Raw genomic sequence first — 17,711 nt, 5'->3', positions numbered from 1 at the left:
TTGTATGGGGGTCACCATGAGTAACCATCCAAGTACCATGATTTTTCTACAGGTCCAGTTGTTCCTTCTTCTTTGTCTTGGCAGTACTGGAGGTAATAACATAATTTAAGTCGACAGCATTGTTGAATTGTACCCTGAGGTGGAGTTCCCTTCTCTAAAACTGCAGATGGCCATGTTTTGCACGATTTATAAACACAAAATGTACACAGAAATGGTTAATATTTTTGAAGAATATGGTACCTGAGGTTTGTGGACTCTTCAAGCAAGTGGAGACACTGGTCCTCTTATTGCTTGTGGCTTCTGCATCATCAGCTGAGGCAGTGAGAAGCTTCAGTGCTCTTCAGACATGGCAGCGATACCATAGAAGAATCCTTCATGTTTGCAGGATAGGACAGTGACATGTCTTCTATTTTACTCCTGGCTTTCTTTTTGTCACCTTCTGGTGGTAGGAACACATTGCCCAAGATGAGGATCAGGGAGGCAATAGAATATACTGTGCTAGCGAGCTGTTATGCGTCATGTATTAGGTTTTATGTTTCTAATGTGTTTACCTCGTTTCAGTCTAACTGAACGCATTGTGCTGGATAGACAACTCATTCCATGTCAGGCAAAGTCCTCCCTTGCTGTTTTCAATGAACTTCAAAACATATTTTGTCTTTAGCATGTCATACCCTCAACTGCTTACAAGCAGTGTTTACATTCATGCAGACAATGATCTACAAGATTGCCTTTGGCACAGTTCATGAAACCTGATGTAAATAAACAGCTGCATATTGATTTGATGTTGGTGAGATACAGAATCTGATTGTTTGATACGATTGCAGGTGTTTGTAACTGCTGCTCTACTGACAGAAGACCGAGATGCTGTCGGTCTTTGATGGATCGGATCATATTAAGCTCTTCTTCTGTCTCCACTGCCCTCACTTGTTCTACTTACATTTATCTTCTACTGATTTTTGAAAGATCATTATTTATTAATTTTTTTTAGAAATACCTTTATTGAGGTATCTTAGACTCAAATGAACTTCATGTATCCACTTAATATTAGAAAAATACACTAACTTTTATATACGTTTTAATACCGACACATGCATGAACTTTATTAATTCATACTCTTTTTAACACTTCTTTTTTTACTCGTACATCACATCTCAAACTATTTACACACACATATGTTGGGTTTCCATATTTTATGGGGACATTCCAAAGATGTAATGATTTTTATACTGTACACGCTGTATTTTCTATCCCCTCACAGAAAACGTTTTGCATTTTTAGATTAAAAAAAAAAGATAATTCTGTATGATTTATAAGCTTGTTTCCTCATGGAAATCAGTGGGGTAAATAGACTTACATTTCAGATTCAAAATAGACTTATACATTTTTTTTTATTGAATTGAAGTGATGTAATTTATATCTAGTCTTGAAGAAGAAAAAAAAACTAGATGACTAACTTTGTGCGACTAGTCAGTTTGTGCAATCGGCTGCAGGACTTTTATTTTGGTATGGCGATATGACGTCATAAGGATGCGCCGCGATCCTACATCTGTTGTGATTCGACTGAAGAAAGGTTAGCGTTGTTAAGCTTTTAAGGTGAATATAACATTTGGAAATAATATTGTAACACTGTCGTTATTTTGTTTGAGAAAAAAGCATCCACACATGACTAACAGAAAAGGTGCGTCTCATTTCGCTCACGATATTGTGAATCAGTTTATCATAAACACAAATTCGGTCACTGCCAGTAGTGATGAGAGAAACTGAACTTTTCGAAACCGAGTCAATTGAATCAATTGCTTCTCAAAATAATTCACTGTTTCGAATCACCACACGCTGACGAGACCAGCTGCTCAAACCCGTGTAAATGCAGCGAGAACAACAAACATGTGTAACGACAGCTTTATCAAATCAATAGAAATGTGTTCATAAAAGTGCAATCTATCAAATATAACCTACAAATCCTTAAATACCAAAAAATGCATTACAGTGCCTAAATGTGAAACTTTTGCAGTTTGTTACTAAATACCAATATACATAATTAGATTTTAATTGTCTGTGTACTTTGTGTTGTTTTATTAATTCGAAGTGCTAGTTTGGAGGTCTTTTTTTTTTTTTTGGCTAATCAGGTAATTTAAAGGCCCCATATTGTCAAAACTGAAATTTCCTGGCTTTTTTCACGATTACTGAGGTCTAGGTGCTATTTAACTACCATATAAGTTTCAAAACAGTCAGTCCACAGTAAAATTCACACAACCTACTTAAAGTTCTAGCTATTTTTCACGAACCGTTGTGACTTCCGTGAAAAGTTGACGTCAGAACTACACAGTCACGGCCTTCAGTCACCACCCCCGAGCACCGCCCACCGTCCCACTCTCCTTTTGCCAAACCCCCAGACAACATCACGTCCATGCTTTTGCTGAGCAAGGACAACACGGAAACATGTCGAAAAGGTTAACTTTAACCACGAAACCAGATCGGCCGACCTGTAACGTTACACTCTCACTCGAAGGATGGACGATCTGACAGGATTGTTACTATGAGGTGGATCACATCTAACGTGTATAGTAAAGACAAACTCACCGTGTCTATCTAGTCATGATGAAGATGTATATATATTTCAATTTCAGCAGGCAACTATTTTTACAGCTACATTATTGTTCCAGCCACAATTACGATCAGATTTCTAATTTGAGGCTGTATTACGTCGATTCTGGCACCCAACATCACAACAAGATGATATTTTACGCTCCTTATGTAGCCGAATCTGCACTGGTTTGAATGGGCCACCTGTAGTTTCCCCTTTGTTTTGCTGCCTCCAGCTAGTGCTGTGACGTCGGCTGACCCTAGTTACCTGTGGCTGGCCTGGCCATGCGTCACTCAGAACACAACAGGCCAATCAGAAGAGAGGCTCATGAATATTAACTAGACAGACCAAAATCGACCTGTTCTCAGCAGAGCTCCTGAGAGAGGAGCGGTAAACATATATTGAGATGGTTTTTGGTACTTATACCGCAAATATATATTCTTAAGGACATCAAAACCTCAAATAAAACTCCAGAAAGGTGTACAATATGTGACCTTTAAATCCATTAACTCTCACTCTGACTGACTCCCTTACCAGTGCACTGACTACTGAACTAGGGAGTTGATCGAGACGCACCCAGAGATTTAGTTTGGATTTATGTTTCTTCAAGAAGATACTGAGGAACAAACAGGTTGGTTTTCATTCTCAAAGTTAAATTCAGTCATTTAGTCATTCACTTATTAAAATATTGAACTCTACAGAAATAAAGACATACAAATAGCACAGAAGTTTTTTCCGTTCAGCCAAAACAAATAATCCAGTTTCATTTGAGTTTAAGGAAATCGTTCATGAATATTTTTTACAACTGCAACAAGAAAAACTTGTCGTACAAAATCTTTAATCTGTTCAGACTGCCGTCACTTTTCAAAATCAAAACGTTATCTCTACTTATAACAGGAAAAAATAAAAATAAGTAATTATATAAATAAAATAAAAGTATGCTGCCTTCACGTGAAAGGATTCATACATTTTCACCTACAAGTGCAGGGCTCAAAATTAACTTTTTTACTTGGTAGCACTGGTGCTCCCAACTTCAAAAAGTTAGGAGCACCAGCAAAAATTTAGGAGCACTCACCAAAAATGTATGAGCATCACAACTACAAATGATATATTAACAGATTTTATCCTTACATTCTTAACTTTAAAGGGTTAGTTCACCCAAACATTTAAATTAGCCCATAAATTACTCACCCTGAAGTCATCCTAGGTGTATATGACTTTCTTCTTTCAGACGAATCCAGTCGGAGTTATAATATCCATATTCAAAACGTAATAATCACTTTAATGTAGCTTGCGCCAGCAGTTGTACACAGAAGCAGTTTCCCGGGGGAATGACGTATGAGGTCAGCGTTGCGCATGCAGAAGTGCACTCAGAAGTGACGCACGCGGAGAGATCGAAACAAAACAATGGTCACTAATTAGAAGTACAAAACGAGGATTTGTAAAGAAGAATGTCGGAGGATTTCGATATAAGCCAAGAGGAGAACAGTGCTGTGACTGTGCTTGGAATTATTTTTGTTGGCGAAATAGAGCAAAAAGAGGAAATATAGTGTCTAAAACGTAAGTCTCTTAATATTAACTTATTTTTTTATTGAACAGTTGTATAAAATCTATCACATTTGTAATCATGCTTATGTTTGGAGGAAACAGTACTCTTCTTGTGATACTGATTAAATATATCAGGGATAGGCAACGTCGGAGTGCCGCTGTCCTGCAGAGTTTAGCTCTAACCCTAATCAAACACACCTGAACAAGCTAATCAAGGTCTTCAGGATTACTAAGGCTACAGACAAGTGAGGTTTTTTTTCAGGGTTGGAGCTAAACTCTGCAGGACATCGGCACTCCAGGACCGACGTTGCCTACCCCTGAACTATATGAAATGATGTAAAGGCCCCATATCTTGAATTTTGTGATGCATTTTAATAGACTGAATCATGCCGTGAAAGAACGCACTCTAAATGCGCACGCGCACTAATCTAACCTAATAGACTTCACGTCATGTATGCGTGCACTCTCTGTAGGTGTGTTTTGTTTGGATTTTTATATTTTATATTGATTTTGCAATATACTCGATAATGTCAAACCACACATCGTAAAACAACAATTACCAAATGTGTAGATTCGGTGGCGAACGCTGTTACCTGCAAACTCCGTCCCACAGGCTTTACAGAGAACGCAGTGCATAGAACCATTTTCATAGCGGAGCCACTAGAAGTCTTTCAACCACTCTCTCCGAAAACTGTACGCCTTCTATTCGGCTGGTGGATCAACATTCACCACATGATCGCTATCACCAGCACCATTATTTGTAACTTTAGGTGGTTCACAAAAGAAATCTGTCAGTGTTTCTTTTTTATTTTCTCTCTTCTTCAGCCTTTTTCATTCCCCGCGGTAGTTAGCTCCCTGTCACCTGACAGCGGAAAGCAGTGACTGAGTGATTGACAGCTAATATTAACCAATCTAAAATCTGCATTAAAGTTAAGAATGTAAAGATGAAGTTTAATTGGTTATGTAGCCTAACGTTTGATAGAACGGCATACAGGTCACCGTATCAACACTCAGAAGGCACATACTCACATACTTTAGAGAAATTAAAACAGGTCGCACGACAACAATTATATGCACTCGCACAAATGCTCCCAAATATATTTTGAGGTCGCACAGATTAAATTTCGGGAGCATATGCGACCAAAATGGTCGCAATTTCGAACCTTGAAGTGTTTTCTAAGCGCAGCCTAAAAAAAAAAAAAATCAAAAGTCGTCGTCTTTTGCAGTGCCTCCTTTAAAGGGGATTTCATAATCCTACATAAAATCCTTTTTTTAGGATTGACACCGGGTGGTTGAACTAGGTATTGCAGTCCAAATTCAAAATATTGGAGAGGGTTTTTTTCACCCGGCCCCTCCTCCTCAGACTTGACGCACACGCAGGTTGCCAGATTGATGACACCAACAGGAACGAGCACACTTAACGATGAATGAAGTGAAATACGCTGTTTTTTTCCGCCAACTGGCAACCCGGGGTGCCGAAATACAATTGGGTAAACTGGCAGTGGGCGGGTTTCACAAACCAAAACAGAGACCGACATGCCGGCCCGGAACGCACATTTTCAAAGGAGAATAACTGACTGTAGCATTGTTTTTCAGATAAACAAGTATGTTTACTTAGCATGTTTCTTAAATATCTGCAAACATATTATGGTATTTGTATGCTTTAGTAGAGTCAAAAACTTACATACAGCACCTTTAAATTGGAAAAAAGCAGCCAACATTGCCGTTATGTTGTTCAGAACAAGACCAATGCTGAAAGGAAGCCAAGTTTATAGGGGTCATGAACTGCATTTTTTATTAATATTATTATTATGTTCTCTGAGGTCCACAAAAACAAGATTTTTACATCGAAAACATCATAATTTAGAAGTAATAGGCTATTTTCTATCCTGTTCTTGACCCTCTCTGCAGAACGGTCTGTTTTTATAGGCGGGGCACATTAAAGACTTGGAAGTAAACTCCCAATGCTATGATTGGTTAATAGTGTTGCATATTAAAATAATAGTTGGACGCTGCTGTGATGTACTCTGAAAACAACATGGGTCATTTGGGTTATAAATACTCAGTATATATTGTATATACGGTAAAAGCACTTTTGCTCACACTTATGTATTGAAGCATTTTTGTTTGATCCAGTATAGTCAGACTCAGCGCTGCATCATCTTTTACTTTTAATCTCTCTGAAGAGCCTGAACTCTCTTATTTAAAGCAAGTAAAGCAAACAAAGAAACAGTGTTTTACTGACGCGATCTGGAACTCTTTCCTAATATTTCCCTGTGTCTACAGGGGCTAACGAGGCAATAATGTAGAAGTAGGCATTGATCATCTTCTGAAGAGGCGGCCTTTCGTCGCACTAACTCTTTAAGAACTCTAAATTCACATTTGCAATGCTGAACAAATAATAAATTTGCATGACAGGAAATAATGGTCCTGTAATACAAACATACGACTATCAGATACTGCATATTTTAGTTGGCCAGGGTTTTTAGTGTGGTCTAATTGAACATTTACCTGAAAACAGCCAGTTCTTCACAAATGCTGGGATCAAATCTTTCAATAGAGGGCCTCTCTGTGCTGATTCAGATCAGATTCTAATCTGGTGGATACGCGCAGTCTGCTTCTGGTGGAGTTTTTGATGTGGTTCTGTGCAGATAATCCTATCTTGCACTTTATGGCTGACATGGGTAGAATCAGTATCATCTCAACGAGATGCGGTATGTATGGCAAATTCTTATAGCTGATGAATTCAGAAACGTCTAATGATTAATCTATATTATCTAAAAAGTAATGGTAACATCTTGCCTTTGCAGTACTACTTGAAAATTATTTAGAAGATCATACACTTGCTTACTGCCATAGTCTAGAAGAATGTCTTCATCTTCTGGCCATGTGTGCTGGACACTGACTGTTTTTGTTCATTAGACTACCAAAACAAGCATGAAGAGCCTCAATACTGATCTGCTGCTGTAACTTATTATTGCCTAGACCACCAGGCTGGATCATTTCTGACACATCACCAACCAGTGATACGCCCTGAAAGAAAAAAGAAAACCAAAACAAATACATTTTACGTACACATAGTACATATTGTATTCTCTTGTTAGAACACTGCAGTATATTTGTCTGATAACATAAATATCAGTTCAGTCAAATTCAAAGTAACGGGTGGTGTTACTAATTTCACAAAAATATTTTGCACATATATTGTACACATTAACTCACTACTGTAATCTTAACCAACCTGAAATATGATCTCATCCCCTTCATGCATTTGAAGACTTGCCAGAATCTGGGAGAGCATACCTCTCTTAGTTCGTTCCTGCATGGCCTCTAATGCTGTAACTGTCTTCCTAAATTCAGACACTGCTTGGGGAAGAATACATTGGATTATTTTTCTGTTCATGGTTCAGGGATCATGGGTTGGATCCTACACACTGTGAAGTTCCAAGAGCACCGCCTCTGGTAGTCAGGAGGAATGAAAGAAGACAAGAAATTGACTGGTTCTGTAGGTTCCGGATGAGTTATTTGTCAATCGGAATGTGTGAGAAAGACATACCAAGACTGAATGCTGAGCTCATGTGTCTATGGCTATGTTCACACTGCAGGCAAAAGTGGCCCAAATACAAATAAAAAATGTTTGCTCACGTGACTCAGATCTGTTTTTGTCATGACAGTGTGAACAGCACAAACCGCATGGAATCTGATCTTTTCCATTCCGATTTGTGCTACTTCCATATGTGGTACTAAATCTGATACACGTCAGATGTTTTGGAACGCGACCGCAGTGTGAACGGTCATGTCGGAATTCATGTGACTTTTACGTCACTCTAGATCGCCATTCGTCATAATTCCGCACTGACGGGAGACACTTCAAAGATTTTTACATACCCAAAGCTATCGAGACAGTTGCGAAAGGTACTCAGTGGAAGTACAGTGATGTCAGAACTCTGTATTAGTGTCAACTCCATATACAAGCAAAACATGAGAGCTTGTATCATTAAACTCTGCTGTCTTTTGTCACATCCTTGTCTTTATTTTTCATATTGCCTGTGCATAATTTTGCTGGCTTCTGCAGCAGATCACACTATAAATAAACGCACAATCGCTTACTTTATGTCCTCCGGGTTTACTTCTGTATGACAGTGCGCTGCGGAAGTGTTGCCAAATCCACAGTTTTTTCAACTTCGTGGGTTGACACGACCCCACTAACGTGATGTTTACCTCCCTGAACATGGTTGGGCTAGTTTGGGACTAGTTTTGAGAAACAATTGGGCGGATTTTGTTGTGAAAACCTGGAAAACCTGTTAGTATAATTCTTTTGCGCATGCGGGTCAGTTCAGAACCATGATCTGTTCATACTGTAAATCTGATATTGGCCACATTTATAACAACAATCAACGGAATTGAGCACTAAGGCTCGCAGTGTGAATGTAGCCTATTACACTCAAGGCTCAAGCATATGTCACTATGTGACCATTTTGGTATATTTTCTTGACTCTATTATCCAGCTGGCACTGCGAAAATCCACTAGTGCTTAAGCACCGACTTTGACGGTCATCTGAAAGCAGTCTGTCCTATTAACTTATTTATAAAAATAATACAAATTGATCCTGACAGTAGACAATTTGGCAACTAGACGACTTTAGGCAAGATACAGCTTATTTCCTTCAGCAAACTGCCCAGCAGCTTTTCGAAAGCGTGAAAAGGGAGAATTTGAACAGAGAATTACAGAACGCAACAGGTTAGATAGTTTGGAGTGCAAAATATCATTACAAAAACATGGCAAAGAATGAGTTTACAGCAGAAGAGGTTCTTATGATAATTATTGATGAGACATGGGAGAAGGAAGTGAGACTTTTCAGACCAGCATCTTGGCATGTGTGGTGTGTGTGCATTTGTATGTGTGCACGTGTCTATGTGAGCAAAAAAAGGCTCCCGAGAGAGAACTGTGAAACCCAGTGTCACAAAAATACTTGTATATATGTTAGGGCTGTACAAAAAAATCGAATGCGATTTTCATGCGCATCTCGTCAGTAAAGCCGCTCCTGTGATTAGTAGTAAATCTCCAGCACATGCTTTCAGATGGAGCGGCATTTACTACACAGAGCCGTAGTTCACTGACAAGCTACGCAAAATCGCATTCAAAATCGCAGGCGATTCATTGCCGATTATGAATGCGATTTTGTGTAGCTTGTCAGTGAACTACAGCTCTGTGTAGTAAATGCCGCTCCATCTGAAAGTATATGTACATAGTATATGTACTATAGTCCAGTTTTCGAGTTTGAATTGTTAGATTCTTTCTTTCATTTGTTAGATTCTTTCTTTCATACTATGTCTACTATGTCTAAATATATATATATATATATTATTTTTTTACATTTTTTTTGTTTTCAGTGTTTCTAGTTCTTAAAAAGGTCCAAACTGTAATTCATATAATGTTTATAATGTTTTGTGCTATGCCGGGGCTTAAATCCTGACTAACGTTTTAGACATGAATTAAACATTTGGGATATTAATTAATGACATATTTGTTTATACTAAACCAGTTCTCATGGGCCAAAATGTGTTTTTATAATGGGTTTCATAACTGCCAGATTTATTTGACTTTTTCTTAAGAAAGCAAGAGTTTGCAATATTGAGAAGAGTTTCGTAAAATTATACCTTCAGGTTATACCTCTTTCAGGAGTTTAGTGCATGTAGAATCTAGCATACATGTTGTTAGTCTCGTTGCTTTAATTATTTTATGTTGGTTTTCATGCTGCTTTTCTGTTGTTTTGTTCCATTAAACTAAGGTTTACTTGTAATTGTCTTTCACCTTAGATCAGAAGGCACTGAACAAGGAGAGTCAAGAACTGAGTGAAATGGAAGAGAAAAATGAGAAACATCATGATTTCTTGACTGGAGAAAAAGCCACACATACTAAACAGACCTCCTCACGAAAAAGAGCTAAGACCAAATCTAGGAGTCATTTCACCTGTCGTCAGTGTAAAAAAAGATTCACCCAGAAACCAAATCTCAAAGTCCATATGAGAATTCACACAGGTGAGAAGCCTTTCATCTGCGAACAGTGTGGAAAGAGTTTCACCGTAAAAGCAAACCTTGAAATCCACATGAGAATTCACACTGGAGAGAAGCCTTTCACATGCTTACAATGTGGACAGAGCTTTACACATAAAGGAACCCTCAATGGCCACATGAAAACTCACACTGGAGAGAGACCTTTCACCTGCAAGTTCTGTGGGAAGAGATTTGCACGAAAAGAAAGTCTTAAGATTCACATGAGATCTCATACTGGAGAGAAGCCATTTGTTTGTGATCAGTGTGGAAAGAGGTTGAGATGTAAAGAAACTCTAAATTACCACATGAGGATTCACTCAGGAGAGAATTGTTATAAATGTCTTCAGTGTGGAAAGAGTTTCCCTGAAAAGAAAAGCCTTAAAAATCATTTACTAACTCATACCGAAGAGAAGCCTTTCACCTGCCAACAGTGTGGAACGAGTTTCCAAATCAAGAAAACCCTGAAATCTCATATGAAAATTCACACCGGAGAGAAGCCGTTCACCTGCCAACAGTGTGGAAAGAGTTTCAGACATAAAGTTAGCCTTAAGATTCACATGACCATTCACACTGGAGAGAAGCCATTCACATGTGATCAGTGTGGAAAGTGTTTTAGACATAAACTAACCCTTAATTACCACATGAGGATTCACTTAAAAGAAAACTCTTTTAAATGCCATCAGTGTGGAAGCAGTTTCACAGACAGTAAACATCTAAAGAATCATATAGAAACTCACGTCGGAGAGAAGCCTTTCATGTGCAATCACTGTGGAAGGGCTTTCCCAAGGAAACCAAACCTTGAGGTTCACATAAGAATTCACACTGGCGAGAAGCCTTTTACCTGCACTCAGTGTGGAAAGTGTTTCACGGTTAAAGGAAGCCTGAAGAGTCACATGAGAGTTCACACTGGAAAGAAGTCTTAACCCCAGAGTACATTTTGTTTTTAGAAGTACGCAATAGGGTTGTGTGCGGTGTGCAGCCTGATTTTTGTAAGCGTGTGTTCCCTGTAAGGGCAGCGCAAAAATGTGCAACAAACTAATCGATAAGCAACAATACAACAACAATGGTTGAAGACTTGAAACATTCAATTTTGGAAATTTTGGAACAATTTTGGAAATTTCAGTGTTTTGAGTGTGACAATAGGTTTAGACAAAGGAGAATTTTCAAAAATAACTGGACATTCACTCTGGAGGAGAGCAAATTGATTGTGATCAGTGTCAAAAAATAAATAATCTTTTGCCATCACACTTACAGATACAGTACACCTAAAAATGCAGTTATGATTTGACTTCGGAATTAAATTATTACGATTGTTCAATGTTACTTGATTAATTTTAGTGAGAGAATGTGCGGGTGGATTATGCCAACATGAACACTAGGGTTGGGTACCGTTCACATTTTAACTGGTACGGTACCGGTATCGGTACCTGAATTTCGGTGCCGGTACCCAACGGTACCTTTTATCGGTACTTTACTCTCTGTGTAATTACAAAAAAAATTATTTCAGTGAAAAAATAAGTCCAAAAGTCTCAATTTCAATATTTTGAACAATAGGGCCCTACAAACTTTTTCTTTCTTTTTCTTTTTTCCCCCCAGAAATTCTTGTTTTAATTTTTCTGAAAATCAAATGAAGGCATTAAACATTTATTTTAAATCAAATGAAAATTAAACCCTTTTATTTTTTGGCAAACAAACTGAGGTTTACTGTTGAAATTAATACATGGAAGAAAAATTGTGTGAAATTTTGACAGGTTGCCATGAAGTTTCTGTGTGTATACAGTATGATGATGCTAGTTTTCTCAAATGAAACGGTAAAATTCTCGCGAAGTGACTCTCACAGCAGCTCTGGAGATTAAGTTTTTGTGTTCATGCCGTCATATAGTGAGACGCAGAGGCCGAAAATCACTGCGAGCGTCACGCGTGCTTCAGTATTTGTGTAGTAAACAAAACCGCGTTTCCGCCATTCAAGCGGAACATGCAGGATTCATATTTAAACAGTCTTTTTGCATTTTAATATTCACAGAGACTAGTTTATATCGAGATTCGAATTAAGTGGCAGTGGCTACTTTTGATTTATTCGTCCAAAATTTACGAATTCCATGGCATTCCGTGCTATAAATTACGTTTTTATGAATGGACTCCACGATCCCGTCCACGTTTTCGCAGAAACCATATGGCCCTAGAAATGTAACCACACTTCAGAACATTTCGGCTTGCCCTGTGTGTTGTTTGAACGAGTTGCAGGGGTGACCTCACGTCACAGGGTCTCTCTCTCACTCTGTAGCGTATGCGCCCAGATGCGTTCTCAGGTACCGAAATTTGGCATAGATTGATTTAACGTGAATCGGTACTCGGTAGTACCGACGCAATTTGGTCGGTACCCTTAAAAGTACCGAGTTCAGTACCCAACCCTAATGAACACATTTATTTACAACCCAGAAACAAATCATAGGTATCAGAAGTATCAAGTCATCATACTCCTTGCAAACCTTATCCAGCATGCCCAGCATGATTATTAATGTCTAGCTATAAGCGCAGTGACATCATCAAGATTCTATTTTGTCAGAATAAACACACTATGTATGATCCACATACACACCATGTATGATCCACTAGCTTTTCAGCTATCTTATCAACTAGGTACAAAGATTTTATATGCTAAAAGATCTCTCTTCAAATCCAGAGTCTCATGATGCTGATATTCAAAACAGTACAATGAACAGTGTACCGCATAAATGTTTTTTCTTTTTTCTGAAAAGTCCAAAGACAGACACTGTCCCATTTGCATTGGTGATTATCAGAGATGTTTCTCTGATGTACTTATTACCATCAAACATAAGTCAATTTACTGTGATTGCATGTTGTATGCTATCAATCCCCCAAAATTTCTTATATTTGCTGTAATGTAGTCCATATTTTTCACTTCAAAGACAGGACTCGATTCCTCCTCATGTAGAAAAATGGGATGCTCAGAACCAACTTCATAACCTTCAAAAAGCTGATTAGGGTTCACAAGTGACTCGACTTTTTTTAAAGTTACATTTTGAGGACCTCTGCTTAAAGAAAAAGAAAGAAAGAATAAAAGAAAAAATACAGTTTTGACTCAAATCTTATGCATATATACCTTATCAAATGCCAGAGTCAGAATTTAAGCAGGAAGAAGCATGTAATGTTGCTTAGGAATTACATTGTTCTCAGGGGAAAAAGTTGCTCAAACCTTTTGAGATGAAGTTCAGTCATTGGTCTAAGTCTTAATACACTTTAAAAAAATAATACCTCAAGGTGCTCCTTATTTGTGAATCACACTCATTGTCCTCACGGTCAAAAGTGACCGGACACCTGTAATGTGACCTCTTATTTTTTCAGTAAAATCATTCTAATTCATTTTTGTTCAATAATATTTTTTCTTTTGAATTTTGAGAGGGTTTTGTGGTAATAACTATCTATGCAGTAATTAATATCTATTTGTTCCCATTGAAAATATTTCAATTTTTTTTTAATTATATATTTATTTATTTATTTTTTAATTAATGCAGTATTTCAGATTAAAATAGAGACTCAGCCATTCAAATCCAATTTTGGAAGGCAGATTTCTGCCATCTGGTTTTAAAAAACAAACAAAACAAAAACAACAACAACGTGTAATGGCATGGTGTAACCACTAGATGCCTGTATAGCTCTCTATAGAGCAGCTTGTGAATTGCCTAGTTGTTTTTAGTCATAATTGATTCAACATTTTTATTAGGTGGAAGAGTTGAATATATATCTCAAAAGACAATTTCTTATCTAGTTTTAGATTTTTTTTTTTGTTAGAAATAGTGATTTGAAGTGTTAGATTTTGCATTATGATTACTGTCAAACCTAAACATTGTGTTAGAAAGAGAATGCAAGGAAGCATTTTGTTACCCATTTTTTGATTCAGAATTTTAAAAAAAAAAAAAAAAAAAAAAAAGCAATTCATACACTTTATGTAAACATTTTTTAATGAACGTGTATTTTGTGTAAAAGTCAGTGAACAGTAAAAAAGGAAATGGCAATAATGAACAACAAGTTACAGTAAATGAAAAAAGAGAAACTACTATACTAACTATATACAATATTTACATTTATACTATATTTTAGATATACTATATTTATAATTATATATTGTATATAATAACTACTATAATAACTATATGCTAACTACATACTGTACTAACTCTAGATAACTACCCTATGGATTGTAGCAGAGGTCACAGATCAGAATGCAGTGTCTTTTGCAAACGGGATTATTGCATTTCTTGCATAGTGCCACAATCAATCAATCAATAATTGAATAAAAGTTTTCAGTACAAATTAGCACAAGTCAAGCTGCGATACCAAACAGGAGCACAGGGAGACGCCAAAGACCACTAAATCGCCTGCCTACAATACGGATCCATTCAGAATCACTAAATCTGACCACCGCATAATCAGCGTTCATTATAAAACACACTTGCATTTAAGCCAAATACACGCTGAAAATAATAATTTTACTGATATCTGGACGTACGTCACTATTCTTTCCGCAATCGCTGATGAAATCGGCCGTGTTTTCTCTGCATTAGGCTGTTTTGAACTTACTGTTTGAATTCGTTTACTGGATCCTTGGACTTTGCAGGAGTTTACCAGTTTAAATTGATGTGATCGCAAAAGCCTGCTTCTTTTAATTTTAAGATATTATTTTTGTTATAAAGTACTGATTCAAATTAGTAATCAATAATTAATTATTATTCTACTACTCTGCGCGCCTCCCCTGGCATGCTCTCGCGCATCACACACTCCGCTTGCATTCATTCACGTGATTGGTCGAGATGAGAGGTGATCCCGCCTGGGTAGTGTGATTTATATAGTGTCCTTTCTAATCATATTATGGGATCATATAATTACCCAGACACTGATGTTTTTACTTTGAGTACCGGCAACATGTCAGAAGTGCCGGTACGCACAAAAAAGTGAAGGTACTCTAAAGGCTAAAATATAGAAGTGCGTACCGGCCCACTTCAAGCACTGCTCGGGAGGCATCTTGGGCACCTTTTCCTCTTGGCTGAGGAACTAGCCAAGGAAGAACCTGCCATGGAGGGACCTGGTCTGGAGGGGCGAGCCATGGAGGGACCAGCTGCTTCTTCATCTTCTTCCTGCAAGTTTTCTTGAGAAGCAGAGAGGCTGGTGTGCGTGGGCCATACTGCCTTGATTTTACATAGGGGGACACCAGCGCTCTCCCTAGCGCCTCTAGAAAAAACCTCCTCTTGTAGTTTGGGGCACTTTGTTTCCATGTGGGATCAATTTCCCTCCATAGCACGAATGCATTATAAGCATATTATAGAAGAGTGCCATTGGCCAGCGCGCAGTCTTCCACATGAATATGTTGCAACAATCTGGAATATTGCACACACATTCACAATCACAATAATACTAATAAAATAATAAATAGAAAGTAGCAAATACCTTGTCAAGAGTGTCCACTCTACTTTTGGTTTTATTATAATCCAAAATCATTTGAGGCTTCCTTTCCTCTCGCTTGCTGATTGTTGCCTCTTTGTGGACGGTGCTCATGAGAAGCACATTTTAATTTTTTTAGCACAGTATGACACAATGGTATGCGTCTCTAAAAGCAAACAGCGATGAAAATCGAGACCTGCCTCTCAGATTTGTCAAGGCGCTTGGAAGCTCCGGCTTGTTCCTGAGCACTGTTCCAAGCATTTTAAATTTTTTTAAGGAGCTCTGTGCCAAGAGCATATAATGTAAAAAATTGTCACATGTGACAATATGTCCTTGCAGGCCATGCGTCATTTCAAATTACTACTCGCTTGCCCAGGTTTATCTCAGGCTGTGCTCCTGCAGGTTTGCCTGTGTGTACATGCATATTCTAGCAGTAGCTTGTTTTGGCATCACAGGCAGCCCTGGGCCTGTATTTATCAAGCTTCTCAAAGTGCCATTTTAGTCTTACGTGCTGAGAATTCATAAAATTTACTCCTACTTTCAAACTTAAGTATAAAAGCAAGTTATCAAATTTCTTACAGCTAAGAATCGCTCTTATTCTCCCAGTTGTTTAAGACCGCTCGAGAGGTCTCTCGAGTGGTTAGGAGTTGCCAGTAGGGGTTTGTGATGGTGCTGAGGAGACAGAGAAAGTGAGCGAATCTTTCAGGAGAGGAAGAATGTTCTTGAAATGTTTGACGACGAGCAGTTAATCAAATGGTATCATTTGGACAGGGCAGGCATTATATTTGTCAGCGATTTGGTGAGGGACGTCATATCACCAGTAACTTTACTGATGATTTGGGGCCATTACAACCATCAATAAGCCGAATTGTCATGAAAACAATTATGGCACTTACAGCTCCACACATTGTCACACGTTTCATTGACTTCCCAACAACTCCCCGCTTAATCCAACAGAAGCAAACACAATTTATGCAAATAGCCGGCTTCCCGGGAGTAGTAGGTGCAATTGATGGCACTCGTATAAAGATCATTGCTCCCAGCGTGAATGAAAACGTTTGTGAACAGGAAGAGGTACCACAGCATCAACACACAAGCAAACTACAATATTTTGAATGTGTTGACACGCGGATATTGAATGAAATGGCGCTTTTCCACTGCATGGTACGGCACGGTACGACTCACTTTTTGGGGGTTTTCCACTGGGTACAGTACCTGGTACCTCGTACTTTTTTTAGTACCACCTCGGTTGGGGTTCCAAGTGAACCGTACTGTTACCAAAACCTGACGTGTAAACTCTGCTGATCACGGATTGGCCGGAGAGAATCGTCACTACCTGCGTAACTGAACTTGCGACACAAACACAAAAGAACCGCTAGATTTAAATCAGCACAGCCAGCGAAGGATCGAACGCAACCGTTTTGAACGAGCGCACCTTTTTTTAACAATCAAAAAGTTTTGTGTGTGTGTTCAGCTGTTGCGGAAGAACAGACGTTCCTCTCGTTGATAGCAGAGGAGCGGATCCAGCGAGAGCTTGATGGGGCGACGCGGAATTAAAAAGTTTTTTTTAGGAGTCGCGGCAGTAGAGGCGGCGCAACTATAACACATGTGAATAATCCCGCCCACTCTAAAGCGGTACTGAACCGCAGTGGAAACGCAAACCGTGCCGTACTGAGCCATACCGAGCCGAACCGTGCCGTGCCATACTGAGCCGTACCGAGTCGTACCACGCAGTGGAAAAGCTCCAAAAGTGTCCTGAAGCAGCTGTTTGAAAGGCCCTTTGTGCCGCCGGGGTGTCATCTAATAGGAGATGGCTGCTCACCCCTTTCCATATGCCACTGACAAAAGCCCAAATCAACTACAACAGGTAGCCTATATTGTAAGCTATTTATGCACAATTCGTTTTTTATAGTCTATTAATACAATTCTCTGTCCTACTATAGGCGATAAATAAGGTTTTAATTTCATATCATTAGGGCACATCGTATCACAAGAAGCGTGGTGGAGAGAGGGATTGGCCAGTGGAAGCGTAGATTCCACATTCTACACAGTACTCCCCTGA

The 17,711-nt window shown here is 38.6% G+C and overlaps 1 protein-coding gene across 2 annotated transcripts; it reads left to right on the top strand.

The window, feature by feature from the left end:
- Nucleotides 1-1,503: 1,503 nt before the first annotated feature.
- LOC107693757 (gastrula zinc finger protein XlCGF8.2DB-like) lies at nt 1,504-11,551 on the top strand. Of its 2 annotated transcripts, none has more exons than XM_016493269.1 (2): nt 1,504-1,570; nt 9,953-11,551. In XM_016493269.1, the coding sequence occupies exons 1-2, from the start codon at nt 1,528-1,530 to the stop codon at nt 11,110-11,112; spliced, it is 1,203 nt and encodes a 400-aa protein (XP_016348755.1). In that variant the 5' UTR covers nt 1,504-1,527; the 3' UTR covers nt 11,113-11,551. The 2 variants fall into 2 exon arrangements, with proteins under 2 accessions (XP_016348755.1, XP_016348756.1); XM_016493270.1 differs by lacking the exon at nt 1,504-1,570 and adding an exon at nt 3,197-3,215.
- The last annotated feature ends 6,160 nt before the right edge of the window (nt 11,552-17,711 follow it).

The sequence above is a fragment of the Sinocyclocheilus anshuiensis genome, unplaced genomic scaffold, assembly GCF_001515605.1.
Source record: "Sinocyclocheilus anshuiensis isolate Anshui unplaced genomic scaffold, SAMN03320099.WGS_v1.1 scaffold2200, whole genome shotgun sequence".
In the NCBI taxonomy this organism is placed as follows: domain Eukaryota; kingdom Metazoa; phylum Chordata; class Actinopteri; order Cypriniformes; family Cyprinidae; genus Sinocyclocheilus; species Sinocyclocheilus anshuiensis.
Note: the sequence above shows the minus strand (reverse complement) of the source record. Positions and strands in the feature narration are given on the sequence as shown.

Bases quoted from the DNA above. Each gene is read 5' to 3' on its own strand.
- LOC107693757 (XM_016493269.1), top strand. From the start codon at position 1,528: ATGCGCCGCGATCCTACATCTGTTGTGATTCGACTGAAGAAAG. The intron at 1,571-9,952 runs GTTAGCGTTGTT...CTTTCACCTTAG, and splicing joins TGTGATTCGACTGAAGAAAG to ATCAGAAGGCACTGAACAAG.